At 48.3% G+C, this 25078-nt stretch overlaps 12 protein-coding genes across 13 annotated transcripts; 7 read left to right on the top strand and 5 right to left on the bottom strand.

Moving 5' to 3' along the window:
- Positions 1-233: 233 nt before the first annotated feature.
- FOXG_17023 (uncharacterized protein) lies at positions 234-2929 on the bottom strand. Its single transcript, XM_018397048.1, has 3 exons — positions 2620-2929; positions 2258-2560; positions 234-2205 (listed from the first exon to the last, which is right to left on the bottom strand). Exons 1-3 carry the CDS (start codon positions 2896-2898, stop codon positions 751-753), a joined length of 2037 nt encoding a protein of 678 aa, XP_018257873.1. The 5' UTR covers positions 2899-2929; the 3' UTR covers positions 234-750.
- A 385-nt stretch (positions 2930-3314) lies between these two features.
- FOXG_22651 (uncharacterized protein) lies at positions 3315-3590 on the top strand (the record flags this gene model as incomplete). The annotated part of the gene is made up of 1 exon (XM_018403057.1): positions 3315-3590. The coding sequence occupies one exon, from the start codon at positions 3315-3317 to the stop codon at positions 3588-3590; it is 276 nt and encodes a 91-aa protein (XP_018257872.1).
- Positions 3591-3794: 204 nt separating this feature from the next.
- On the top strand, positions 3795-4667 carry FOXG_17022 (uncharacterized protein; the record flags this gene model as incomplete). The annotated part of the gene is made up of 1 exon (XM_018397047.1): positions 3795-4667. The coding sequence occupies one exon, from the start codon at positions 3795-3797 to the stop codon at positions 4665-4667; it is 873 nt and encodes a 290-aa protein (XP_018257871.1).
- A 1391-nt stretch (positions 4668-6058) lies between these two features.
- FOXG_17021 (tannase) lies at positions 6059-7801 on the top strand (the record flags this gene model as incomplete). The annotated part of the gene is made up of 1 exon (XM_018397046.1): positions 6059-7801. One exon carries the CDS (start codon positions 6059-6061, stop codon positions 7799-7801), a length of 1743 nt encoding a protein of 580 aa, XP_018257870.1.
- Positions 7802-8255: 454 nt separating this feature from the next.
- FOXG_22650 (uncharacterized protein) lies at positions 8256-10049 on the top strand (the record flags this gene model as incomplete). The annotated part of the gene is made up of 1 exon (XM_018403056.1): positions 8256-10049. The coding sequence occupies one exon, from the start codon at positions 8256-8258 to the stop codon at positions 10047-10049; it is 1794 nt and encodes a 597-aa protein (XP_018257869.1).
- A 395-nt stretch (positions 10050-10444) lies between these two features.
- FOXG_17020 (uncharacterized protein) lies at positions 10445-12239 on the top strand (the record flags this gene model as incomplete). The annotated part of the gene is made up of 6 exons (XM_018397045.1): positions 10445-10848; positions 10908-11356; positions 11407-11486; positions 11535-11676; positions 11726-11906; positions 11961-12239. The coding sequence occupies 6 exons, from the start codon at positions 10445-10447 to the stop codon at positions 12232-12234; spliced, it is 1530 nt and encodes a 509-aa protein (XP_018257868.1). The 3' UTR covers positions 12235-12239.
- A 451-nt stretch (positions 12240-12690) lies between these two features.
- On the bottom strand, positions 12691-13850 carry FOXG_17019 (uncharacterized protein; the record flags this gene model as incomplete). Its single annotated transcript, XM_018397044.1, has 3 exons — positions 12691-13251; positions 13304-13711; positions 13773-13850. 3 exons carry the CDS (start codon positions 13848-13850, stop codon positions 12691-12693), a joined length of 1047 nt encoding a protein of 348 aa, XP_018257867.1.
- A 616-nt stretch (positions 13851-14466) lies between these two features.
- Positions 14467-15978, top strand: FOXG_17018 (uncharacterized protein; the record flags this gene model as incomplete). The annotated part of the gene is made up of 3 exons (XM_018397043.1): positions 14467-14519; positions 14584-14768; positions 14837-15978. 3 exons carry the CDS (start codon positions 14467-14469, stop codon positions 15976-15978), a joined length of 1380 nt encoding a protein of 459 aa, XP_018257866.1.
- Positions 15979-15983: 5 nt separating this feature from the next.
- On the bottom strand, positions 15984-17155 carry FOXG_17017 (uncharacterized protein). Of its 2 annotated transcripts, XM_018397042.1 has the most exons (4): positions 17077-17155; positions 16691-16987; positions 16275-16639; positions 15984-16223 (listed from the first exon to the last, which is right to left on the bottom strand). In XM_018397042.1, the coding sequence occupies exons 2-4, from the start codon at positions 16795-16797 to the stop codon at positions 16075-16077; spliced, it is 621 nt and encodes a 206-aa protein (XP_018257865.1). In that variant the 5' UTR covers positions 16798-16987; positions 17077-17155; the 3' UTR covers positions 15984-16074. The 2 variants fall into 2 exon arrangements, with proteins under 2 accessions (XP_018257865.1, XP_018257864.1); XM_018397041.1 differs by lacking the exon at positions 17077-17155 and having other exon boundaries at positions 16691-17042.
- Positions 17156-17634: 479 nt separating this feature from the next.
- Positions 17635-19453, bottom strand: FOXG_17016 (uncharacterized protein; the record flags this gene model as incomplete). Its single annotated transcript, XM_018397040.1, has 1 exon — positions 17635-19453. The coding sequence occupies one exon, from the start codon at positions 19451-19453 to the stop codon at positions 17711-17713; it is 1743 nt and encodes a 580-aa protein (XP_018257863.1). The 3' UTR covers positions 17635-17710.
- A 979-nt stretch (positions 19454-20432) lies between these two features.
- On the top strand, positions 20433-23735 carry FOXG_17015 (uncharacterized protein; the record flags this gene model as incomplete). Its single annotated transcript, XM_018397039.1, has 1 exon — positions 20433-23735. One exon carries the CDS (start codon positions 20433-20435, stop codon positions 23733-23735), a length of 3303 nt encoding a protein of 1100 aa, XP_018257862.1.
- Positions 23596-25036, bottom strand: FOXG_17014 (uncharacterized protein). The gene is made up of 3 exons (XM_018397038.1): positions 24555-25036; positions 23684-24496; positions 23596-23622 (listed from the first exon to the last, which is right to left on the bottom strand). Exons 1-2 carry the CDS (start codon positions 24794-24796, stop codon positions 23977-23979), a joined length of 762 nt encoding a protein of 253 aa, XP_018257861.1. The 5' UTR covers positions 24797-25036; the 3' UTR covers positions 23596-23622; positions 23684-23976.
- Between the last annotated feature and the right edge of the window lie 42 nt (positions 25037-25078).

Here is a 25078-nt window from a genome sequence, read left to right as displayed (position 1 = left end):
TTTTATCCTTCTTGCCTAATCTTCTGGTACTCCTTGTCGGCTAATTTCTCTGTGGGATTTCCTGGGGGATGTTTACTAAGACGGCTCCCGCATATGCGTCAGAGGTCTGCCTTCTGGCCTTAAGAGTTACTGATGGTGTATGTGAGCCTCTGCTGGATAATCCGGCAACTTGTATCTGTAGGCGTTTAGGCTATGCAATGCAGACTGTCGCCATGATGGTTCATAAACAAGATCGAGAAGTCTATTAGTTAAGACACTTTATATATGGATTACTTCTGTGGAGTTGACTGATACCGAGAACTGAAATTGCATATATGGCCTTTGCTGCCTAACCGTTTTGCGGATCTGCCATAAGTGGCATATAAACCTAGTTCTTTTGTTTAGGCTGGCTTGCCTAAGCCTATTTGTTTCTGACTAATGGGCCAAAATAAGCTTACTCGAATCGCCGAGGGCGAGTGTGAGAATAGCACATAAAAAGAGACATGTTCCCACGAGCACTCCCAGTCATAATACAAGGCTAAATAAGCGTTGTATCATTTTAACCCACTAGAGCTGTGATCAATGCTCGCAGAAATTCCATTCTTCTCTTACACCATCTTGTTCTTGCTCCTGCATCCACGTCCTTTCATCCATTAACTGTAGTCTTAGCTCTTTGGCTTCTTCCAGCCCCATGGGCCAATCCACAAGGCTGACCTTCTCATTGGAGCTGTCAGGCAAGCACTCGCCATTCTGTAAGCGATGCTGATCCCATCAATACTTCTGCTGCGGTGGCACGTTAGAAGTGCTGATAATGGATATCGCCGGATCAACCAAGAACAGTGCAATAATCTTCCTGTGGCCTGGCTTCGTACGGCCAACCAACTCGAAAGGAGAGACACGATGCTGCACGAGATTCGGAAAGAAAATCGCTCTTCCAGCCTTGGTGTGCACAGAGCCAATGTCTTGCTGCCGATCTCCATCTTTCTTGATCGCAAACGTTCGGTAAATTGGGTCATGTTTGTCTTGCTCGTAGTATAGCTCTTCTGAGAGGTCCTTGGTAGTAGTACGGAAACTAAGAGTACAGTCGGTGATGTTATCGCTGTCGTAATAGTATAATGCTGTGCTGACGATGTGCTCGTTGAGCTGGCCTTCGGTATGCCATGAACCACCGTCATAAGAAGGATTTTCCGGTGTGAGGTAGATATTGGCCAGCTTTATGATGACTTGGATCTGTTCCTTGCCTTTGAAAAAACCAGTGGTTTTGACATCGCCAGCCGTGATCTTGACATGGCCAGCTGCGTTTGGGTCGGCGTCAGGAACGTTGACGCGGTGTGTTGACTTGAACCACGCCTCGTCTAGCTTTCTCCGCTGTGATCCCTTAAAGTAGGCTTCCTCCGGATCAGAATAATCATGATGTAAGAGTTCTTTGTCGCTTGATTCCTCGCAAAAGTGAAATGTGTTCGACTCTTCGTCGGTGTCCTCATCAGACCAACGACCTTGATCCTCATACTCCTCACCCCCAGGCTCATAAGCATGTCGAGGTGCCTCGTTCTGACCTAGACGACGGCACCACGGCTTGCAACAACAATTAACAGCCTCTTCAGCCTGGCAATCAAGTGTTGCTTCATCCGTCTGAAGCCGCTGTACGGCAAAGTCATCTTCCCAGCGGTAAAGGATGTCCCAAGCTGGCAAGGACTTCTTGATAAAACTCTCGATGACAGGATACAAGTGTGCGTGTTCCTGAGGGTGAAGATTGTTGATATAACTCGCGATTTTGACGCTACCTGTTAGAGGGTCCAGCACTACATCGCAAGGAAGCCACTGGAATCTGTTGGAAAACACGGGGAAACCTTGTCCGCAGAAGCCTCCTTTTTGGTAACGGTAGCAATCATCATCGGCAGGTGCACGGATCGTGACAGCTTTTCCCTCATCAGTAAAAGCATCCTGCAAACCAATGACACGGTCTACAAGGATTCTAGACCGGCCATATGTTAAAGGCCAGAGGGAGGGATGAACGAGATCGAGGACTTTCTTATTGCTCCCGGGATGCCAGTCCTTTTGCTCGGGTGCTACGTCCTCTAATACCTCAACCGCTTCTTGGAGGGACTTTGCTAGTTCAGCGGTCATAATGGTATCAGATTTGAGCACAGCGACGGAATAATCATACACAGGGATAAGACCTGTTTTCTCATATATATCCGCCTTAATTCGTAGTTCTTGAATACACTAAGCACCATTATTAATATCTTAAGATAGAAAAATGCCATTTTTAGCTTACAGCATTAACCATAGCAGAAGTAAAATCGGCATATTTAAGGTAGGATTTCCAGTCCATAGCCAGAGCTTCCTTTTTCCATTTAGTTACGATTTCGTCGTCGTTAATCTTCTGCCACCATCTTGGTTTATCAGATAATTTATCTATGAATTTCAGCATACAGCATTCACGGATGAGAAGGACGACAGCCTTCCAGCCATCACCAAAGTCATCGTTAAGAAACAGTAAGGGGAACCGATGTTTCTCATCGGGCATGTGACCGAGAGGTAAACCGAAACCTGGTTTGCATACTATCAAGGTATCCTCCTGTATTAAACAAAGTCTCAGCAATCAAGTATTTTGACCAATGATAAGGCGTGAGTTACCGTATAAGATTGCTCCAAGGTTCCGGAGGATTGCCCGCAGTGCGCAAATTTGGCTTGCTTGATAAGCAAAGCCAGAGTCTGTAAAGAAAAGATGTTGAGATCGAGATCATTTTCTCTGGTAATCCAATGTTTTGCTTCCAGGGGTGTTGGGTCGTTAGCTCCCACCCACTGCCCAAAGGCTTTCCACTGCTCTTCTGTGAGCTTACTGACGACATCGTTATCCCATAGGAGCTTCTCCTCAGCAGATGTCAGAGCTGGGCCTCGAGCATAAGGTAGCATTTTTGCTGTGAAGGGGTGACGAGTGCTGAAGATGCCAGGAGATATCGAGTCCTTCTTGATGTTGAGATCTCTGGTTTTATATTCTCTTAAAGTTTCACGGTCCGTCTTGATTTACATAAGTATTTGACTCCACTAAGTGGGATTAGCAGCCATTATTATCGGCCCGTAACTATTCGGACCAATTAAGAGATTAGACCCCTGCTTTCTGCCTAAACACTAATTTAGGACAAAGTTAAAATTATAGAAGAAGTAAGACTACTATGTACTCTCCCCATCAGCAGGTGCTCCGACCTTTTTTCGGTCTGTGCTAGGCCCCAGGGATATCTTAGTCTAATTCCACAAGGTCCCCTCCACGTTGGCTCTTCTTCATAGACCTACTGTATACATCCCTTGCCTTACTCACCAACTACGCTGCAATGGCTACATATCAGGGCTGCTGGAGCTGCCGTGTCCGCCGCATGACGTGCGACCGTCGCAGGCCTGTCTGCGGCATCTGCGACACCCTTCACATTACATGTCATACTGGGTCCCGCCGACCTCCCTGGCTCGATGGTGGTGCTCAGCAGGCCAGAGTCGCCGCTACCCTCAAAGAAGAAGTCCGACAGGCTGCCGCCCATCGCCGCCAGCGCGCCCATATTCTGTACCCCGAGGAGCGTTCCTCACCCAATGCCAGTCACAATGATGATGATTAAGCCGACAGGAGCCAGGAAGACGATGACAAGAGCATGAAACACGACAGCCGTGGTCATCATGGCAATGGCCAGGCCTTTCACTCGTTTGTCGCGCCATTGCTGGGCCGCCGTGACCTTAGGCACTTACAATGGGCCCGCCCCTAGAAATGCCGACCAGATGGCATTCCGATTTTCTCATCTATCCTAGTCGTATACGACATCATCATGAATACCACTCTGCTCAAAGCTCCAAAGTTGTATCCATATCATAGACAACTACTGCCGTCCCACAAGCCATATGAAGCAGAATCTAATTCTTACTCGTCTTCATTCATACGCAACTGCAGCAGCGGTCCCGATACGAACGGTAATAGCATTCATACTACTAATCCGGAATTTCCAATGGACCTGCTAGACGTTGGGGGCATTATTGGTCGTCAGAGTTGGGTTCTGGCGGTTGTTGGCGAGATCGCGACACTGGCCGCGTGGAAAAAGGAACGCCAGGCACAAGCTCAACTCGACATGGTCGAGCTTGATAGCTATGCCGCAGATCTCAGATCTGTACTCGATACTGGCCTGGCAGAGTTACCTGCACATCCTTCACGGAGCACCTCGTCGAATTCGACACCGAGAACAGCGACAACACATGACGGTATCAGCAGTCTAAGCACCACTAAGATGACACCGAATACGCCTGCACAGCAATCTTGGTCCAACACGACGCGGTCCCATATTGTGAACATGACTACCCGCATCTGGGCCGATGCCGCCCACATTTACCTGTCCGTAGTTGTCTCTGAGTGGCAGCCTTGCGCAGCAGTCATCAGAAAATATGTGCTGGAAATCCTCGCACTACTGGAGGAGCTTCGAGCGATTGGCGATCACCGTCACAGAGAGACGGACAGGTATGATTGGGCGACTTTGAAGACCCACGAGTGGCCGTTTTGCGTCGCGGGCTCCCTTGCCAAGCCTGGATCTGATCAAGCCAGGGTACGGGCACTTACTAAAGCCTTGAGTAGTCTTGAGAACGTTGGTACACTTCGCCTAGCTACCGAGATCGTGGAGCTTACATGGCAGCACCGGAGGGGCCTGGGGTGACTCCGAGGGGGGCGCTTTACAGGGCATGGACCTGGCTTCCTGCTTGTGTAGGCTAGGGTATACAGTTTTGCTGGTATAATATGGTTCCAGCAAGGCCTAAGCTTGTTTGTATAACTTTGACGATTGCACTCATAGACCCTACCCTACGGAGTCGGAAGCTCGTGTCACGATTTGTCTATGTACTACCTCTGCTCTTGGCAACGCTACCACTAAATCATCGTTTATTCACTCTTGGACTTGCCGTGCCCGGAAAGAAAAGTAAAAGCATGTTAAGATGGGAACTTGTGAGGTTGTTTCTGCCCAATATATAGTGATAGATTGAAATACAGTGAGCTCAAGGATGGCCATAGTGCCCACGGATGCCCACTTAAAAAAGGTTCCTCAAACCTGCTGTATGCGTAATGTTGTACATGCCAAATCTTGCTCCGAACCATCCTCAGGCCTTTGGCAGCATAGCGGTGGGCTATTGATCCAGATATATTACACGGAATGCGGTCTGAGGTCTGTAGAGGAAGCTAAGCAGAAAGATCAATGGGTAAACTAATTATGCCACTTCAGTTTGTTAGGTAATCGCGACGAGGCCGCAGATTCCAGAGGGACAAATACCTAAGCAACAACCCGGATACTGCACATACAACAATGCTCGTAGTCTTATCTAGAATTATGACAATGATTTTTTACTCACAACAAACATTGCGTAAGAAGCTGTTATCTCGAACAGGAAATCATCTTTCTATGTAACCCTTATCACGGGAGCACTAGAGCAAATCAGGTTTCTTGCGCGAGGATAACAAGACAAGAGAGACAGCCCACAGTCGCTAGGCTTGGGTACAAAGACACAAGAAAGAAAATATACGTGGGTCCTAGGCTGCAGGTGTAGTGGAATCCCGGACTACTTTGGAGAGGCATGGAATATCACTGCTTCAAAAAAGCTTAAGAGTCGCAGCGCTAGCGCTGGGTGAGTTCCAGTGCGCGCCATCTTGCTAATTATATCCAAGCCATTGATAAAACTTAGTTCCATCTTATTGCCATGGCCCCAACTTTAAGTATGCCCCACTTTAACTCGGAACACCTCCACACGCGGAAAGTGGGCATCTTGTCTAAGCCTCCTTGCCAATTTCGGATCGCCACCAGCTTCCGACTGAATCAATTACTTCATTCTAATTCATTTCTCTGCAACAAATTCTTAAATATGGAACAATTAACGCGTGGCAGATTCCGGGCTTGGACCTGTGGGTGACGAAGCCTCAGTCGTCGAGGGAGTATAAAATCATGAAAGAGTTGCGCCATGTCGAGCAACCACCACCCCATATTGAGCATCACTTTATCATAATTCCCCCTCGCTCTAGAATATCTCACTTGCCATTATGCGGCAGTCTTTTGGAGTCGTTATGGCTTTGCTATCCTCGCCATCTCTCGCATCCTCTCTTTCGGAACTATGCACCCTCTCGAACCTGAAAGCTGCGCTGCCCTCCAATGGAACCCTTCTGGGAATTGATATGATCCCATCTACTATCACAGTTTCCACGGCGGTTTATAATGCCAGTGCCGGTATGGGAGGTGGACCAATGAGGCGTGATACCGATACTTACAACTACTGTAACGTCACTGTCGCGTACACCCACGGCACCAAGGGTGACACAGTCAACCTCAAGTATGCCTTTCCTAATCCCGAAAACTTCAAGAACCGGTTCTATGTTGCGGGTGGAGGTGGTTACTCTCTCAACACTGATACTACTGGCGGCCTCAAGTATGGAGCTGCCGCAGGAGCCACTGATGGTGGATACGATGCCTTCAACTACAGTCTCGATGAGAAGTTCCTTCTCGGCAACGGTTCCATCAACTGGGATGCGACATACATGTTCTCTTATCAAGCACTCGGAGAGATGACCCAGATCGGAAAGTATATCACCAAGAACCTTTATGACATGTCAAAGTCGAGTAAGGTCTATACTTACTACGAAGGCTGCTCGGATGGCGGACGAGAGGGAATGAGCCAGGTTCAACGATGGGGCGACGAGTATGACGGTGTCATCGCTGGAGCTCCTGCGTTTCGCTTCGCGCAGCAACAAGTCCTGCACGTCTACCCTGCCGCCGTTGAGCAAACACTTGACTATTACCCCCCTCCCTGTGAGCTCAAGAAGATCGTCAACGCCACTATCGAGGCCTGCGACGCTCTCGATGGAAGGAAAGATGGCGTCATCTCCCGAACGGATCTTTGCAAGATTCACTTCAACCTCAAGTCACTCATTGGCAAAGAGTACTACTGTGCAGCTGAGACCAGTTCTTCACTTGGCTTTGGGTTCAGCAAGAGACAGGCTCCCGGTAGCCAGATGAGCAATGCCCCAGAACAGAATGGTACTATTACTGCTGAGGGTATTGCCGTTGCTCGAGCTATTTACGATGGTGTCTTTAATAGCAAGGACGAAAGAGCGTATCTGTCTTGGCAGATTGGCTCTGAACTATCTGATGGTGAGCCTACCTACGACAACAAAACGGACAAGTGGACTCTGAACATCCCCTCTACTGGTGGCATGTACGTTGCAAAGTTTATTGAGCTACTTGAGCTAGATAACCTCGAGAACCTCAACAATGTCACGTATGACACTCTAGTGGACTGGATGGACACTGGTATGGTCCGTTACTACGACAGTCTACAGACCACTCATCCCGATCTCACAACTTTTAAGGAAGCTGGTGGCAAGCTCCTCCACTACCATGGCGAATCAGATCCCAGCATCCCAGCAGGTTCTTCTGTCCACTACTGGCAGTCTGTTCGATCCATCATGTATCCAAAACTGTCCGATGAGAAGGCACAAAAGGCTCTTTCTGAATGGTACCAGTTCTATCTCGTGCCTGGAGCTGCTCACTGCGGCACAAATTCTCTGCAGCCGGGTCCTTATCCTCAGAACAACATGAACATTATGATCGACTGGGTTGAGAATGGTAAGCAGCCATCGAGACTCAATGCTACTGTTTCTTCAGGCGACTATAAAGGAGAGACACAGATGTTGTGCCAATGGCCCAAGCGACCTCTTTGGAAGAACGATAAGAGCTTTGCGTGTGTTGATGACGAGAAGTCAATCGAGAGTTGGACATACAGCTTCAATGCTTTCAAGATCCCTGTGTATTAGTACCCTTTGAGCTTCGACAGGTAGATGCTCTCGAGCAAGCATGAAGATGCTGTCAGTGTATCCAAGTATAACCTTTAGGACGGTTTGTCTATCAAGAGAACAAAAGGAGCTCCCTGTCTCTTACCACCATCTCAAATCATTCCATAGTCGCTATCAACTTAATAGCCAGCCTGCAGCTTAGTAATAAAGGAGAGCGATTATTGATAAAGTCACTATCAAAGATCAATAGTGTGAGGGCTTCTCCCATTAGTCAATTTGGTAAGCCAAGCTAGCGGATGTTGCAGATATGGACAAGCTCACTGAGTCAGTTGACTATTACTCTTTTACTAAAATGCCGAGGCTAAAACAAACCGGCCCCCTCGCCTTTTCACTCCACAATTCTCGCTCTTAATTCCTCAATTACTGCAACGTGACAGATCCAGAAATAGGCGATTGACACAACCCTCAATCTCACATGGGTTCTCCAAGCCCGAGCCGTGAGTCGCCACACTCATCAGGATCCCAATCGCAATCCCAACTCCAACAGCAGCCGAGGACCCAACGGTCACGAGGCGGATGTCAGACGTGTCGGGTGAAAAAGGTCAAGTGCGACGAGACGCGACCAATTTGCCGACGATGCATCCGCTTGGAATTGACTTGCGACTATACGCGCCTCCCACGCAAGAAGTACACCAGGCGCGTTATCGCTTCTCCTGTTGTATCGTCTCCTGCAAACTTGACTGCCAGCGCAGATGCGGCTTCAACGCCTATCACCAGTTTCACAGCCCCTGGCGATCATCCATATTCTGGTGAGGCTTACTGCGAAGGCTTTGAAGGCGGGCCGTTATCCGATACTCAGAGTGCAGACATCAGTTTACCACCACTGAATACCATTGCCGATGACGGCCTTGCACTTGAGCTCTCACCCGACTGTGCCGCTATCTTGTTCCCTTCCGATCACTCGGCAATCCACTTCTTCCGATTTGTCCTTCCAGGAATGGTTGGGACGCGGATATCGATGCACAGCGGTCCTGGGTTGGTCTGGAAGTTAGCTCAGCAGAGCCCCATGGTCCTTCACATGGTATGCGCAGTCAGTGTCCAGTCCTGGTCTGAGAAGACAACTGGTTCTGAGTCAGATGCTGAGTTCAGACGACTGAGAGCTATCCAGCACTATAGAGATGGTTTGCAGATGCTCGCTGCGGCTACGCAGATCCCTAGCGAGATCACTTATCTGCCACCTGTTCTAGCTACCTTGTGGCTCATGCTCTTGTATGAACTCAAGTTCGGCGATGGTTGCGGTATTGGCTTTGATGCACATCTACGAGGCGCCACTTCTATATTACTGGGTCGATCGCAACTCGCCAGTAGCGAAAGTAGTGAGCACCATGTGTCACATATTATTGAAGCTGAGAGCTTTTGCTCTGTTTCCTGCAAGATACTCATATGGCTCTCGCACGCTGATGGAGGTGCTGTTTTGAATGGCTTTGGCGGGGCTTTCAATAACCTTCTGGGAGACTCTTCACTTGGCATGTCCGAGAGTGAAGCGCAGGATCGCTTGGAACGGGTCAGACGACTGCAAAAGCGATCTGTTCTTGCCAACTATGACTTGTGGGGAAGGTCGTACCCCCAAACAGAGCTGTTGGAGGATCTGCAGTGTAGTGACCTATCATGTTTCGATGCTGAGTCCGCTCAGCTGAAGTTTATGGTTGGTGCCCTAGCTGCAGCTGAGTATCGAGATAATGTCCCCCACGGTTCGTGGAGACAATCTGTCGCAGGTGCCATCCTCAACGTCAGATCTAGATATGGAGAGTTGATAAGCGTGGCTAACCGCCTCGAACTACCCGATGATGGACCCCATAGACGGTTCGTGATGGAGATGCAATCGGTCGTTTCCTGCTTTCACGCGATTTTTGTCTGCTTTCTCCGCATTACTCACGGACAAGAACCAATGGCACCAGAGCAACGCGAGGCCATGAAAGAGATCATGTCGCTAGCCTTCAAGGTTTATCGAGACCAGGGAGAGACAGGTCTAGCCAGGCTAGGTTGGCCATTATTCGTGGTGGCGATCGAGTCAGACGATATACTGCATAGATCTTGGGTACTGGAGCGGTTTGGCGAGCTTGCATCCCATGGGGAGAACTATCGGCAAGCTTATCAAGCTATACGGGTTGCTGTAGCAGGTCGGCCACTGGATGAAAGAACAGCGGGCTATTTCGAAGTGTTCCGCGTCGAGTCGTTTCCGCGATTTCTGCTCTGCCAGGGCTGCTGATAAGAGAATCCATAGCCGAATTTACGAAATTGCCGATCGGCATTAAGCGTCAACTCATCTTGAATTACCCGACGACATTTGCAGAATCTAGACCATCCTCTCCACATTCGCCTTCACCCCCGCATTCTGCACTCCAGATTCCCCAGTAACCAAACACTCGGGACGGAATATGCAGGCTGGGAGAGATATGGCCAATCCCAATAGGGAGACAACTATTGATAAGCTGCTTGGTCTCAAGATTGTGGCGTTTTCATCTATCTGAACTACCAAGACCTCATTTGATACTTAATCTTCACGATCGAACAGCCTTCAATGTCATCCATTCCGACTCTCCAGACCTCTACTTTCACCTGCACTTTGTCTTTAATATAACAATACTCCAAATCGCCAGCATCATGTGGTCACCAACCGGTATCATTGGGCCTTTTCAGCCCAAATCGAGTCGACTTACAGTCATGCTCCTCGTTGCAAGCGCGGCGGTCTTCGAAACGACTTCCGGTTACGACTTGGCGCTCATGAGCGGAATCAGCATCATACCCTCCTACACCGAGTTTCTAAACCTCAACACTACTACCCGTGCCTTGAACGTGTCTGCAAACTTCATTGGATGGGGCATTGCATCCCTGACCATGGGTCCCGTCGTCAACGCGATTGGTCGCAAGAACTCCATTTTGGTGGCTCTCTTGACCAAGCTTTTCAGCATTGGATTGGTTGCTGGCTCCCAAAACTTTGCCATGTTTCTTTCTGGCCGAATCATTCTGGGTGTGGCTTCTGGACTTTCAAGCATTGCCGGTTCAACGTAAGAATGCCCTCTGTCCTGCGTAACCAGCTGCTTTAGCTAACCTCTCTTCAATACAGTTGGCTCGCGGAGACTCTTCCACCCAAGATTCGCGGACTCGGTCTAAGCATTACTTTCTCCGTCTACTACGTTGGTGCCTTGATTTCCGCAGGCATTACCTATCGTACTGCCGAAATCTCTGGAGAGTGGTCCTGGCGTCTTCCTATTCTTTTACAGAGCATGTTCTCCTTGATCTGCATCTTCTGCCTCTTCCTGACTCCCGAATCGCCCCGATGGCTTTCCCATCAAGATATGTTGGAGGAATCTCTCCAAGTCATAGCGTCAATTTCTGCCAATGGAGATCAGTCAAACCAGGAAGTTCGTGAACAATATCAAGGCATGATCGATAGCAGAGAAAGGGAGCGATCCGAAGGCAAGACAGCATCATATACTGAGCTTTTCACGACTCGTTCTGCTCGGAGGCGACTCATGCTTGCAGTTTCAGTAGCCGTCATCGTCATGGCAAGCGGTAGGTCACATGTGATTATGCGAATAGTCTGTGTATACTGACTGCATCAGGAAATAATATTGCATCCTTTTTCCTTGGCGACATGCTCACAAACGCTGGTATTACCAATAGAACTACGCAGCTACAAATCGTATGTTGGGATATTCCGATACTTCTATGTGTTGCTAACTGTGTCCAGAATATCGTATTGCAATCTTGGTGTCTTGCCTGTGCCATGTTAGGGACGTTTCTTATGGATAGAGCTGGTCGAAAGACGCTCTGTCTCTCTGCCTGCGTCGGAATGGCCATCTTGATGTTTGTTATTGGTGCACTGACAAAGAGTAAGCTGCGCCAGACCTTGAACATATTCTCAAGCTAATAATTTCATAGCTTTCAGCACTAGCCAAGACCTCGCTGGGATCTATGGGACTGTCGCTTGTATCTTCCTCTTTATGGGTGCATATAGTGTTGGCATCACTCCTATTACGCAACTGTACCCTCCTGAAGTTCTTAGCTACTCCATCCGTACTAACGGAATGGCTATATGGGCTGGAACGATTGCGATATTCGCGTGAGATCCCCGTCAAGTCCATCATATCTTGGATCATGCTAACAGTAGATAAAGCATTGGAACCACCCTTGTGTTCCCCATCGCGCTTGAGGCTATCTCCTGGCGCCTCTACTTTATAATCGGAGCTTGGGATGTTCTAGAGACCATCTTTGTTGCTGTGTTTTGGGTTGAAACAAAAGGACTGTCTCTCGAGGAGATTGATGAGTTGTTTGAAGGGGTAGTTTACAACGGTCAGGGAGTTTCTGAGGTTCGTGAAGATGGGATTATGACTAAAGATCAAGATGGAAAGGATCGATCTGTCTCTATTGCACGCTCGGCCACGGAGTAGCTTTTTCAGCTAGAGCTTGCACTGCAATGTCGCTGGCTCCATCGATGCACATAACAAGCCAATTTATTCATCTGCTTTAGCTTCAACGTTATTCATTTAACTGCTCTCACTAAAGTTGACCGACGTCACCTACGTTCCAACTACTTTAAATGATGTTGCAGTGAAGAATCAGTAGCGATAGAAACGCCGCGACTCCGACTTTGCAGCTGCACCTCTTCGACCATTGGTGTCTTCGACAGCATACAAAAAACAAGGTCTCTTGTATTTGACAGCATATTTGAAGTTAACTAAGTTCTGTGCGATGATTATAAGCTCTGAGCCACAGGTCTTAACGGTGTCCGAGTCCATCTGCTTCCCATCTTTCTGAGATACAACCAGTTGGTGAACTTCACAAAATGCATACATCATCTTAAGAAACCGCTTAATAAATATAATACGTGGCAGGGGCACAGAAAACTATTTCTCCCGACCAAGTAGCCATCCCAAACCATCAACCGCGTCCTTGGCAAACCTGGCGCTTGCACTATGAGTCGGGTAATCATACCAAAATACATGCGGCAACCCCTCGTACACAACCGTCTTGGTTTTAACGCCGCCCTCGAGTCGAAGTTCCCTTTCGTAAATCAATGCCTCGTCCCTCAACAGGTCAGCCCCACAGATTTGGAAGAACGATGGGGGCAAGCCTCTATGTCCAGTTGGCCAAAGGAGCGGATTCCAAAGCGGCGAAGCGAAGTCTGGCTCGACAGCCTTGTCATAAACCTCTGTAGACTTTGCAGTGAGTGCCATACCATCCTTAAGCTGTTCTCTACTGTTGTAGAGAGGTTTATACTTGTCAGTAAGTGCTTGTGGCATCAGAGCAGGCGGAACGCAGTGGTATAGCCCAGTGAGTGGAGGTGAGAGCTTTTCGTCCCGAGCTTGGTGAGCCAAGGGGATGCTGAGATGTGAACCAGCCGAAGTCCCACCAAAGACAAAGCCACGCGTTGGGTCAGCTTGAAGAGTGGTCGCGTTCTTGGATAGCTGTTGCCGCTTATGTTTAGTGAAAGAAGTCTTCTTGGAAGAATTGACTTACCCATGTGAGAGCGTCCCAGCAATCGTTATATGCAACTGGAAACTTGACTTCTGGAGAAAGCCGATACTCCAAGCTCACCGCGACGCAATCGTATCTTCGGACTGCTTCAATACAGGTAGGCATCTCCATCTCTGCGTTGCCTAGAATGAAGCCTCCGCCATGAATAAGCACTACAAGTGGTCGATCCGTCTTCGACTGGTCAGTCTTGCGACGATAAACAAGCGCTCGGACTTTGAATCCATCCCTGACAGGAATGTGAATCTCTTGCTCAGACACCTCATCTTGCATTTTCGAGCGAAGAACATCAGCATCCTGCTGGAAGAGACTGTCAAACTTGGCTCGCGTTTGCGCTAGGGTAAGGTCCTCGGCATCACCAGTGAACCTCCCCTTTGTCCCATTTTCTATCATCTACATAATTCTGGTTAGTGATTATAAACGTTAATAGCTATCATGTATACTATTTACTGACTTCTTGTAACTCATTGTCAATCGTCGCTGCTAAATGCCATGTTTTAGGCTTGTTGATATCAAAAGTCCGAAGTGTCATGGCGAGAAAATAACGGAGCAGTCGAGCTAATAGAGATGGTAAGGCGTAAAAACTTGGATGAATGCAAATTGTGTAGAATCACAGACGCATTAATAGGCATCATTATGATTTGGCTCTGTTCAACCCACTGCAGCTCGGTATAAAGTAACAAATTCCCTCTCTGTACCAATGGTCGAAGTGATTCAGGTGGTATCGGGTAAGTTCGTCAACCCGGTCGGCATTTTCAGCTGTTTGGTCGGTTAATTGAGCTGTCGAGTCGCGCTAGCGGGATTGGGTTAGTGACAGGGACAAAGCATGATATGACCAATTCTGCGATCGGCTAATTCACATGAGCAAATGCGCCCTCACTCTGTAGCTGAAAGCGAGGGTGGCCGAGAACAGAATAGCGATGGTAGCCTTTACGGCCAGGTGGAAATGAATGATGGCCGATCAGTGTTTAGTATCTGACCTCACCGAATTGCTTTTATATACAGAGTACCAATTAACCACATCGCTTTCTTTCTGCATCACATTGATTCCAATAAGTTACTTCCGGTTCCTGAGCAATCGCCGATAAGCCATCAGTCGTCTATATTTGCATTAGCATTCACCTTGGCATTTGTATCCTTTGAGCAAAATGTCTTATACTGAAACAGAGCAGCTTGAGCTATCTCAGCAGCTTGTGCTGGAGTACGTCTACAGATGCTTTGGCATGTCGTTAAGTTTGAGTCACTCAACTGACAACGACAAATAGATGTGACCTGCTGGACCACAGATTTGCAGCCCTGAAAAAGTCACTTGTCAAGCCTGAGAACAAACAGAAGGTGATAGAGTCATATGAGCGTCTGGTCAAGATTCTGCGCAAGGAAGTCGATCATATACACAAGCATGGAGCTGCTCTGGTTCCAGAAATTGACTTCGCCGACGTCCAAAAGAACGGTGTGTGTTCGAACAATGAAAATCTTCTTTTGATATATTCATGAAGTCCTGGTCTAACTTGGTTGCAGGTGGCAATCTTCCTGATGACTTCACCAAACTGGTGCATGAACGAGGCTGTCTGATTCTTCGAAACGTCGTCAGTGAAGAGCAAGCGGTTAGTTGGGAGACGTCTCTGAAGGACTACACCCAGCGTCATCCAGGCGTAGGCGGTCACCCCCACCACAGACCAGCAGCTTGGAACGTGTTCTGGACCAAAGCACAGATGGAAATGCGAACCCATCCAAGAGTCCTGGAAGCCATGAGATGCGTCTCCAGATTATGGCACGTGTCTGATCCAACAATCCCTATTGACCTCGACAGTCAGGTAATCTACCCTGATCGAATTCGCATCCGCTATCCCAGCAATGATCCCGGGCAATTTCCCTTGGATCTTCACATGGATAGCGGCGCAATCGAAAGATGGGAAGATGAAGAGAACCGAAAGAACTACGAAGCCATTTTTGAAGGAAACTGGCAGGATTGGGATGCGTGGTCTGCGGATCACCGTGTGAAAGCCCAGAGCGATCTTTATCGTACGGGAACAGCTTGCTCAGTATGGAGAAGCCTCCAAGGATGGCTGTCCCTTTCGAACACACAGACTGGTGGGGGAACACTGCGAGTACTGCCCAGTCTGAAGCTGTCTATGGCATATATTATGCTACGGCCTCTGTTCCATACTGGAGAGTACAACGATTCTCTGCCCACCTTCCCGGGTGCCACTCCAGGTCAAACCCAGTTCTTCCCAACTGTTGAGGGCCATCCGGATCTCGACATCAAGCGAGCAATCGTCGGTATTCCTCCAGTTCGACCCGGTGATTATGTGTTCTGGCACTGTGACCTGGTCCATGGCGTGGATCCCACGAACCCAGGGCTTGTCGACTCAAGCGTGTCATACAACGCGTGTAATCCGTTGACACCCTACAACATTGAATCCCTCCTGACAACTCGGGAAGCTTTTCAGAAAGGAGATGTTCCGATCGACTTCACGCGATCCCATGGTACCTGGGAAAGGGAATACGACCATGAAGATTGCGGAGCCAAGGTTGAGAACATTCTTACCAAAGAGGGCCTTCAGGCAATGGGTCTTGAAAGACTTGGTACGGAAGAAGAGGGTTTGACACAGGGCCAGAAGGAGGTGCGCGAGATGGCTAATAGGAAGCTGGGACTATGAGTGAAAGGAGATAAGATTTAAATTGAAGTGATTGTCGCGACTCGCATCTTTTTATTATAACCATATTATAACTTCCCCCAAAGACCTGAAATACAATTATTCCCATAAAACCGCTCTCTCAGGTGCAGGCGTCTGGATGACGGGGACGACCTGCGTGTCGGTGCCATTCCATTCTGGTGTTTGGGTTGCTCCACCTCGGTACCAGTTTGTCTCGGGATCTCCAAGACATTCCCCCACGGTCACAGCTAGATAAGAATTCGTCAGTCTCATCTTGGAAGAATAGACGCAAAGCTTACCTCTCTTTCCACTTTGAAGAGTTGCTTGAATAATTCGAGGAAGGATATTCTGAACAGTATTCTGATGAACGTCATGCATAAGAACAATAGATCCACCATCGTTGAGCCCAGCGTAGTATGAAGCTAGAGAGGGTTCGGCACCGCCAAACGACGAGTACTGCCAATCGTTGGTGTCGATATCAGCAATAATAACCTTGTAGCCCAACTGACCTAGAACTCCAAGAGTTCGGGCATTGAAGCTAAAATAGGGAGGACGCATGTAAACAGGATACTTGCCAATGATATTGATGAACTCATTGCTCAGGAGCGACATTTGCTGCTCAACGTCGAAATCACCTAGGCCTGCGAGATCTGGATGGCCGTAGCTGCATAATGTCAGTGACTACAAGTTGAAGAGGTCGATGTTTTGTACATACGTATGCGATGCAACCTGGTGTCCTTCTTCGATCATTCTGTTGACAGTGGATTGGTAGTCCACAATATTCCCTATGTTGTAGCCATTGAGGAAGAACGTGGCCGTCATTCCAGCTGAAGCAAGCTGATCGAGTACAGAATCTGTGTACACGAATGGGCCGTCATCGAAGGTGAGAGCAATGGTGTTTGGTTGGGTGCAGCTATAAATAGCAAACCCAGCTGAAACCTCCCTCTTCTTCGGGTAAACGGGGATCGATAGTGAGGAGGTAAGATGGCATAAAGAAGCCAGTATAATAAGACTGCGCATTGTGAATATCCGCCAAAAGAATACAAGAAATAAAGTAATAAGAGAAGATGAGAGGTCGCGAATAAACCGGCATCAACTTACTTCAAAGCTGTTATTATAACCTACCTATTTCCGCATCCGAGCAGCTGCATCTGTTGAGATTGGCCCAACAACAAATGCTCGTCATCGTGTATGCAAGGAGAAAGAACCAACACGATAAGGTTCTCGGGTCTCCAGAGCGACAGGGGCCACTCGGGTCTTTTTCAGGCGCTAAAATTTAAGTTAGCTTCACTAGAACAAAACACGATTGGCGGGGCTCAAAAACAGGTCTGAAAATTGAGGTGAGACAGCATAATCCAAGGATCATTTATTGAAAAGGCGCTTTTGCTTTTTCTTGAGCTCTTGGTCAATCTTGGTAGCTGCATTGTCAGCATTCTGTTTACTAAGCTTCTGTTACTAAGAGGACGCGATGTAGATCCTTCTGTGTTTATCGTTGAGGGGTTTATCTTACAATGACGTTTAGTGCAAGCCACATTTTCGACTCGCTGGTACCTTTATCAACAACGCGAATGAGGAGTAAACTAAGAGAACCGTGGCCTCATTGTAAACGGCCAAGCTGTTTCCCGACTTTCACCGATTTCAAATGGGGCTCGCTGATGTGTCGTTGAGAAGCAAGTAGATCGCATTTGAATAATTATATCTTGGCAGGCGAGAATGTCGTCGCTATAGGCAATGTTTACTCCCTCTCCCTCTCCTCTCCCCCACCTAGATGCTTCACAACACCGTTCTCTGTATTCTGTGTTTCCCCCTCCAAGTTATTGCGTTCCTCCTCACCCTTTTCCTGTTCACCCTTCCATCTCGTCTCATCGTCCGTCGCCTTCTTGTGCGCCCTCTCCTGCGTAAATACGTGCTTCTGTGCCTCGTCCTCACTGGCTTTGGCGTTGTTGTAAGCTGCCCTCGCTCGCCTCTCTTGCTGTTCAAGCTCCGTAGTGAGTTGCTCTCTTGCAGTCGCTTCCCGGACTTGATCAACGAGATTTTGCCATGTAGTGCGCGTATTTTGACTTCTTTGCTGCTTTGTCCGAAGGTCCAGCCTTGCCCTGTTCAATTCAGCCTCAGCAGTTGCGATGTTTCCAGTACTGGTCTGAAGCTTTGATCCGAGACCTTCGAGCTGATGGTTTATGAGTGAAAGCTTCAGATACTTATCCGCCACGGCGTCAAAGGCAGCTTCAGGTGACCCGCTCGCCGTGGTAGCGCCTTTGTATGCTTTCATGGCTCTATGGTCTATGGCGTCCAAAAAGATCGCAGATATCTTCTCACGATCTTCTGGGTTCATCAGGTCATGCTCGTCCATGTAAGAAGTTACGTACTTGCTTAGGTCAGAGCGGTTACCAGCAACAACGACTTCGTTGGACCATCCTCTTAGAGCATCTGCAGCTGCCTTCTTGCATTGTTCTGATAGAGCTGTCGCGGCGGTGTTGACATCAGCTGTTCTATTTGCGGGATTTTTATAGAACTCCTGGACAATATTCTTGATACTCTGCCTCATTCTGTCATGCAACTTCATCCGCTCAGCCGGAGTAGCTTCCGAGATACTTTCCTTTGCAGCGATATCAGCACCCTTGCGCGCAATATCATTGATCACTGCTAGACGCTCCTGGTAGACAGCTTTCTCCTTCTCTGAAGCTTCGTGGCTCTCCGTTTTGTGCTTGTAGCGGTTGAGGTATAACATCACTGCGCCTGCGAACGACAGTCCAGCCCATGTATAGGGCTGAGAGAGAAAGGCCATGAATTCAGAAGTTGAATTACCAATCTTTGGCTTCAGTGTTGAGCATTGGGCTGAGACTGGAGTATTGGTCTGCTTTCCTCCCGAGTCGATAACGCAGTGAAAGCCATCCATCTCACGAATAGTCGAGCCAAATTTAGTGTCAACCGTTGAAGAGAATGTAACTATGTACCATTCATAGTCCGTTGTCACATCCCACTGAATCCAGTTTTTGTTCTGGTCGTCTATCAGGACCTTAGGCTTCAGTGGTAGCTGAGATGAGCCTAGGTCTAGAGTCCCGGCAGTACTAACGATTACTTCGTTGGTAGAACCTGGGAAGCCATCTGATGTGACCCTGTATGAGCCGGTAAAGGCGAGGAAGATATAAGTACTTGCACCAGTAGTATCTGGCATAGTGATAGGTGGGCTAGTTGGAATTGGGCTGGATGACTTGGCTGGAGTGCTGTTTGGTACCACTGAAGCCGCGGGTAGTGGAGACAGGTTATCAGTGTTGGTAATGCGATTAATCTGAGACACGGCCAGAGAATCGTAGCCAAATTCTTTCATAATTGTGTCGATTTGGGTATCTCGAGTAGAAGCATCTGTGGATAAAAGAGCCTTAGAGTATGCCAATGAAAAAGGACTCTGAGGAGCAGCCCAATAAGCGGCCTGGAACTTGGCCAGTAGATCGTTATTAGAAGCAGAAGATGCTGCCATCTTAGAATTGCGGTGTAAAATGGACATTCAATAAGGGTAATGAGGTGCCAAAGAAATATTTCTGCAATTAATCCCTTCTTATGGACCTGGGTTCTGTCCTCGACTCCCCGGTAAACGGTAAACTCCGTGATGTAGGGGGACGCTAATCAAGGCAGGGCCTCAATTCTCTTTAGCCCCTCAAAGTAAAATGTGAGATCTTGTGAAGACACTTATTGCAGCCACTCAACAGATCCTAACCAAGCATTGTAAATATTTCTCTGCACAAGTCTGAAAAGGGAGATGGTACGCAGTCCAGAAGGCAATAGTATAAGCCCTGACGCAGGCTGGGTCGAGATCGTCTGGAGCCAGCAGCGTTCCTGGCCGACCATTCAAGGCCCAGAACGATGCTGATCAATTGATCTCGGCTTCAGTGGCTTGGCCGGGCGGACGTCTCCATAGTTATTCATTGGCTGCAGTACGAAATGGCGGTTAAGCTCGCCGAATTGATTTTCATTTCTGCTTATCACCACAGCTGATCCGATTATCTGATCGCCAGGCTAAGCTTGGGAAAGGAAGACATTCACAAACTATAAGGGCGGAGCAAGGAAGCTTATCAACCGCGAACAAATCACAAGGCTTGTACAAATCTCACATGTGTCATCTCACCAATCATGTGCACCCACGATCCTCCAGGTTAAATCACTTCAGCCCTTTATGAGCAAGCAAGTAGACAAGCCAAATAGTTCCGGACCAAGGCGGGATCACCGCTGCATCAACGCCGCTAGGAACGAAAGGTTCAACCCAATTTGCCGCCACCAGTTTATGTCTCAACTTGCTGCATGTGACAACTCAACAATGTTAGAGAAGTCTACCGTAGTGTGGAGGCTTAGGGTTGATCAAAAAGGCAGCAAGTGTTTAATTCCTTGTCGGCCAAATTTGAACTCCTCACTGTTATCTACTTGGAATACGTACCGCAAAATCTTTTTGAAGTTTTACTACAATGATTGATTCTCTCGCCACCAACTTTCAACCCAATGATGGCTCAATCCGATGCCAGGTTGACAACACGTTTCTGATCCTTTCAGCCGGAACATTCAAGATTGGGGATTCATTGCTAGTCGGCACAGATAACTCAGCAACACCACCAACGATTCTTATCTACGCTGACACCGTTGAGCTGACTCCCAAAGCAACCTGGGCAAGTGGTTGTAATGTCGGCATCTTCTGCCGTTCGCTTAACTTTGGTGATTTTTCCACAGCCTCTATCAGGACTGTTGGACGCAATGGTGATCCAGTCACAGCGCCCAATGCGCCTTTGACAGCTGATAACAACGGCCAAAATGGTGGCAATATTAGTATTTTTATCGAAGAATACGATGCAGCCAAACTCATGCCCACAGACTCCGAAGGGACTGGCCTCTGGCTAGACGCCAGCGGTGGTGATGGCTTTGGAGCCAACTACGGCCCTGGTAGTGGTTCCAAAGGAGTGAAAGGCGGGAATGGGGGACAGGTCCAGTTCTGTTATGTTTCGACTCAAAGCGCAATGCTGGGAAAGTTGAACAAGATATACACGGACACATCGATCCCATTCCGTGCTCGAGCACAGCAACTGGCGAAAATAGTACCCAAGAACTTGGAGCTCAAGGGCAAGGCCAGCACAATTGAAACGGAGGCGACAACATTCGAGAACAATTGCAAATTGTTAGATAATCTCTTATCCCGTTTGGGCTATATAGAGAGCCTATTTCACAAGGAAATGCCGAAAGACACAAAGTCTCTCTTAGGATCGGTTATCAAAGCATCTAAGGGCACTCTTACCCAGACGGATGAATCCAGATTTGACTTGACATCCTACTCCAGCTCGTTGAGCGCCTTGGACAACGCGGCCAAAGCTGTTTCCAGAAGCAAAGTGCAAAATCTTTCATGGGATGACCTCAACAACACTCTGCTGGCCTTCCAGACCACCCTCAGTCAAATAAGTCCGGATGACGCCAAAGAACAGAAAGATTCTGCATCGCCGTTCGCAGTTGCCATCACTGCTCAGGAGAGCTTCTTAAAAGATATTATCAACACTCTCGTTGATACATTCAATAGCTATTACATAAGCTCCGGGGGCAAAGGACTGGATACGAATGGCAATGATGAGTTTGGTCGAAATGCAGACCCCTTCATTCAAGCCATAAGCCCGAACTTGCCAGATCTCTCAAGTCCCGTAGCCTATGTCCATCCAGATCAGTGCCAGATGCTGCTCGGCATGGCCGATCGCATATACCTTGCCGCAAGCTGCGATACAGCAAACGAAAGCCCTGGCCGCTTTGACCAGGCTCAAAAGCTGTACGAAAGGATCTTCAATCGCCTCTCTTTTGTTCCACTACTGCAGAGCAACATCGGCAGCCGGGATCTCCAACCTTTGACCAAAGCCTACGCACAGATGCAGGCAGACCGGCTCTGTTTGGATCCTGTTACTGATCTGGCCCACATTCGTTCACAGGCAGGCCTCTACCTGAGCAACATCTCTCATGGAAGAGACATGTTTGGTCACGGGGGCGACAAGAATGCCGGGGCACGTTGGGTACCACGGCTACCATATACGCAGTACTCCTCAGCGATCATGTCATCACTTCCGCAAATGGCTACGCTGGCTACCAGTATTGCTGCTCAGGAGGGCACACAGCAAGACACCGAGTTCAACAAGAAGCTAGCAATCGTGAGCGCTCAAGCCCAAATCGATACTCTGCAGAAACAGATTCAAATGGCTGCTAGTTCTACTGGACCACTTAAAGCAGCGGAATCTCAAATCCAGCAGTACACGCCCCCGCTCGAAGCTATGAGGCTTAGTATTCAGGATCAAGTGGATACACTTGTAGACGAGATCAACAGCTCTTGGAACTTCAATCCCACAGATATCATCAACGGTATCACCCAACTTCTACAGACTCCAGATGAGTTGGTGGCAGGCATGGGGATATTCGCGGGGCTTTACAACTCATTCACCGCTGTCGAAGCTGACGATGGTACTGACGTGAACAAGCAATACGTCGTGAAGCAGTTCGCCTCTGCGGGTGATGACCTTGGAAAGTTGAATGAAGCTGTAAACTTGACAGCCGACGGAACATACTCAGTCAGCGATCCTGGAGCGGCGAAGCTTCTTATTACAGAGAAGACACTCAACGACTTGATTGACAAATTCTCGAGTGCCCTTGACCCTAATAAGGTGAAGGACATTCATAGCACTCTTCGTCAGTTCGCGTCTCTTGCTAAACGTCGCAACGCTGCCGTGCTTAAGTATAATACGACAGCGATAATGCTCGTCAAGGCACTGCGTAGTCTGAAGTACTTCACCCACAAGATTGGCGTTCTTTCCAGCCAGAAGATTATGTCAGATGCTCATCGCGGATCACTTCTTCTATTCCAGTTCAAAACGTTCAATGACATGTGTGCGACAGCGTATGAGCTTATATATGAGGCTGCGGGCAGTATGCAATTTTGGAAGCTTGACTCAAATGCTCAAGTTGACCCGCCTTTACCAAGCGGTGGCTTTGATAGCGGCAATACTGTCGAGCAGATTAAATCTTACGTCGAAGGACTGAGCAACAGCTTCACCTCTTGGCTATCTTCTTATTCTGAGAACCCAGGTCTCATCTTCCCTAACCCAAGTAGCCCTCCGGGCCAGTCAGCCGGTGGTATACCATGGTTCCTCAGTCAAGACCAGGTCTCTGAGCTCCGGGATTACAAGGTCAAAGACCTCTCAAGCAGCACAGACGAGCAGGAATATCAAGTTATGTTCGCTCTGCCTGCACCAACACCTCAGTCAACTGATGCATCTGACAGTTCTGACTACAACCCATTCACAGGATATGCCAATGTTCGACTTGACCAAGTCCTTGTGTGGCTTTTGGGCGCAACTGTCAAGCCTGATCAAGACACCCAACAATGTAGGCTGTCTCTGGAAATCTCTCATCTCGGCGACGATTCGATTGTGAAGGATAATGGAGAAACAAAGCTTAATTTCATGCATAGCGCCACGCACCTGAAATTTGTGTATGACCCTACGAATGTGACTTCATGGGCAGCTGCACAGAAGACAAATCCAATTACTGTGCAGAACCTGGATAGTGGCGGCGAAGGTGCTGGTCGTGATAGTGCAAGAACAGAGCGACAGTTATCTGTTGCGCCGATTGGCCCATTTGCTACATGGATGTTAACAGTGAAGGAAAGGGAGAATAATGGGTTGGATTTGAGTAAACTAACTGGCATTTGTCTCGAGTTCTGGGGCTCTGCACACACAGTCGATGTATCTTAGCACGACATCGAGATCAGTACAAGCCGAGCATGGTGTCACTATTCTGACAATACATTACTGTACACAATAGATGTCCGAGTCGAAGTTTTATTACTAGCACTAAACTAAATGTTGAAATAATGGATTACCCATTTGAAAGGTTAAAACAGAAGGAAACCTAATTGACATGGAAGATGTTGCGTACAACCAGCCTAACAAGAAGAAGAGAAAAACAAGAAAAGCTCATTTAATTTTGATCAATTCAGGACCAGGCCTTGTTGAGGTTGTTGCCGAAGTTTGCGTCGATGAAAGGGACATTGGCACTGCCCCAAGGCTTATTAGGATCACCAGATGGGCCAGTGATCAAACCCTTCTGGGCAGCGGGAGTCATAGCAGCCCAGTCGTAGATCCAATAAGTACGTCCGGGACTAGTCTTGAACTGCAGTTCATGGTTCTTGCCAAGGCTGGTGAAGTACTCAGCCATGACATTATTGCCACTTCGCTGAGGGTTTTTGGTCTTCTTGTAGTCACCGTGGCCAGATGCCGCAGCAGCGTAGAGGGTAGCCCCAGGAGACTGATAGTTATCTATGAAGACAACAACGTTTTCCCAGTCGTGGCGATGACCGCTGACAAGGTTGCCATCAGCAGGCTGGTCCTTGGGCCAGTACCAAGCGTACATAATGGCAAGCTTGCCGTTATGCATGGCGGCACGAGCATATGTCTGACCCTTACTGGTATCCTTACAGCCGCCAGTCTTACTACCGCTGTCCTGGAGCCCACCACTATTAACAAGGTTAGCCATAAGACAAATCTTATCTGAGCAATGCTTCGATCACATACCTAACGTTGCCGTTCGTGTCAACGGCAGTGTATGGCTGACAACCGTCGGCAATGTGGAGAAGAGGCTGCCACCTGTCGATGGCGGCACCGATTGCACCTCCTTCGATTGTCTTTTTAACAGGGTTAAGGGAATCATGGTTAACTACGGCGCGGGCGTGGAGATTGTTGAGGGCCTCGGAAGGAGCAGCCATTCCGGTGGCAGCAAGAGCAACGAGGGCGTTGAAGATTGTCTGAGGATGCATTTTGAGTAGAAGTGAAAACTATGATGAGTTCAAGTTGGCGTTAATGTTTGATGTGAAAGTGAGGTGATATAATGTATGAAGATGAGTGTGCCCAGGATCAAGATTTCAACGGTAAAGACAAGACAGGCTCTTTTATAGTCATTTTCGATACCGAGAACCCTCTCACCGCGCGCCAAGGCCTCATCGTTTTGCAAGGTCTATACGGAGTCAGGTCTCCATACCTCTGTGAGCATATGCTCGATAACATCCTCGTATAGTAGAGTCAGACAGGGAACTTCAAAG

The sequence above is a fragment of the Fusarium oxysporum genome, genomic scaffold, assembly GCF_000149955.1.
Source record: "Fusarium oxysporum f. sp. lycopersici 4287 supercont2.40 genomic scaffold, whole genome shotgun sequence".
NCBI lineage: Eukaryota > Fungi > Ascomycota > Sordariomycetes > Hypocreales > Nectriaceae > Fusarium > Fusarium oxysporum.
This window is presented reverse-complemented; position numbering and strand designations above follow the sequence as displayed.

Coding starts and splice junctions, on each gene's coding strand:
- FOXG_17014 (XM_018397038.1), bottom strand. CDS start 24,796: ATGCATCCTCAGACAATCTTCAACGCCCTCGTTGCTCTTGCTGCCACC. Junction 24,497..24,554: donor GACACGAACGGCAACGTTAG/GTATGTGATCGA, acceptor CCTTGTTAATAG/TGGTGGGCTCCAGGACAGCG.
- FOXG_17023 (XM_018397048.1), bottom strand. CDS start 2,898: ATGCTACCTTATGCTCGAGGCCCAGCTCTGACATCTGCTGAGGAGAAG. Junction 2,561..2,619: donor CCTTGGAGCAATCTTATACG/GTAACTCACGCC, acceptor TGTTTAATACAG/GAGGATACCTTGATAGTATG. Junction 2,206..2,257: donor CTTCTGCTATGGTTAATGCT/GTAAGCTAAAAA, acceptor AATGGTGCTTAG/TGTATTCAAGAACTACGAAT.
- FOXG_17017 (XM_018397041.1), bottom strand. CDS start 16,995: ATGCGCAGTCTTATTATACTGGCTTCTTTATGCCATCTTACCTCCTCA. Junction 16,640..16,690: donor CACCAGGTTGCATCGCATAC/GTATGTACAAAA, acceptor GACATTATGCAG/CTACGGCCATCCAGATCTCG. Junction 16,224..16,274: donor TCTTCAAAGTGGAAAGAGAG/GTAAGCTTTGCG, acceptor ATTCTTATCTAG/CTGTGACCGTGGGGGAATGT.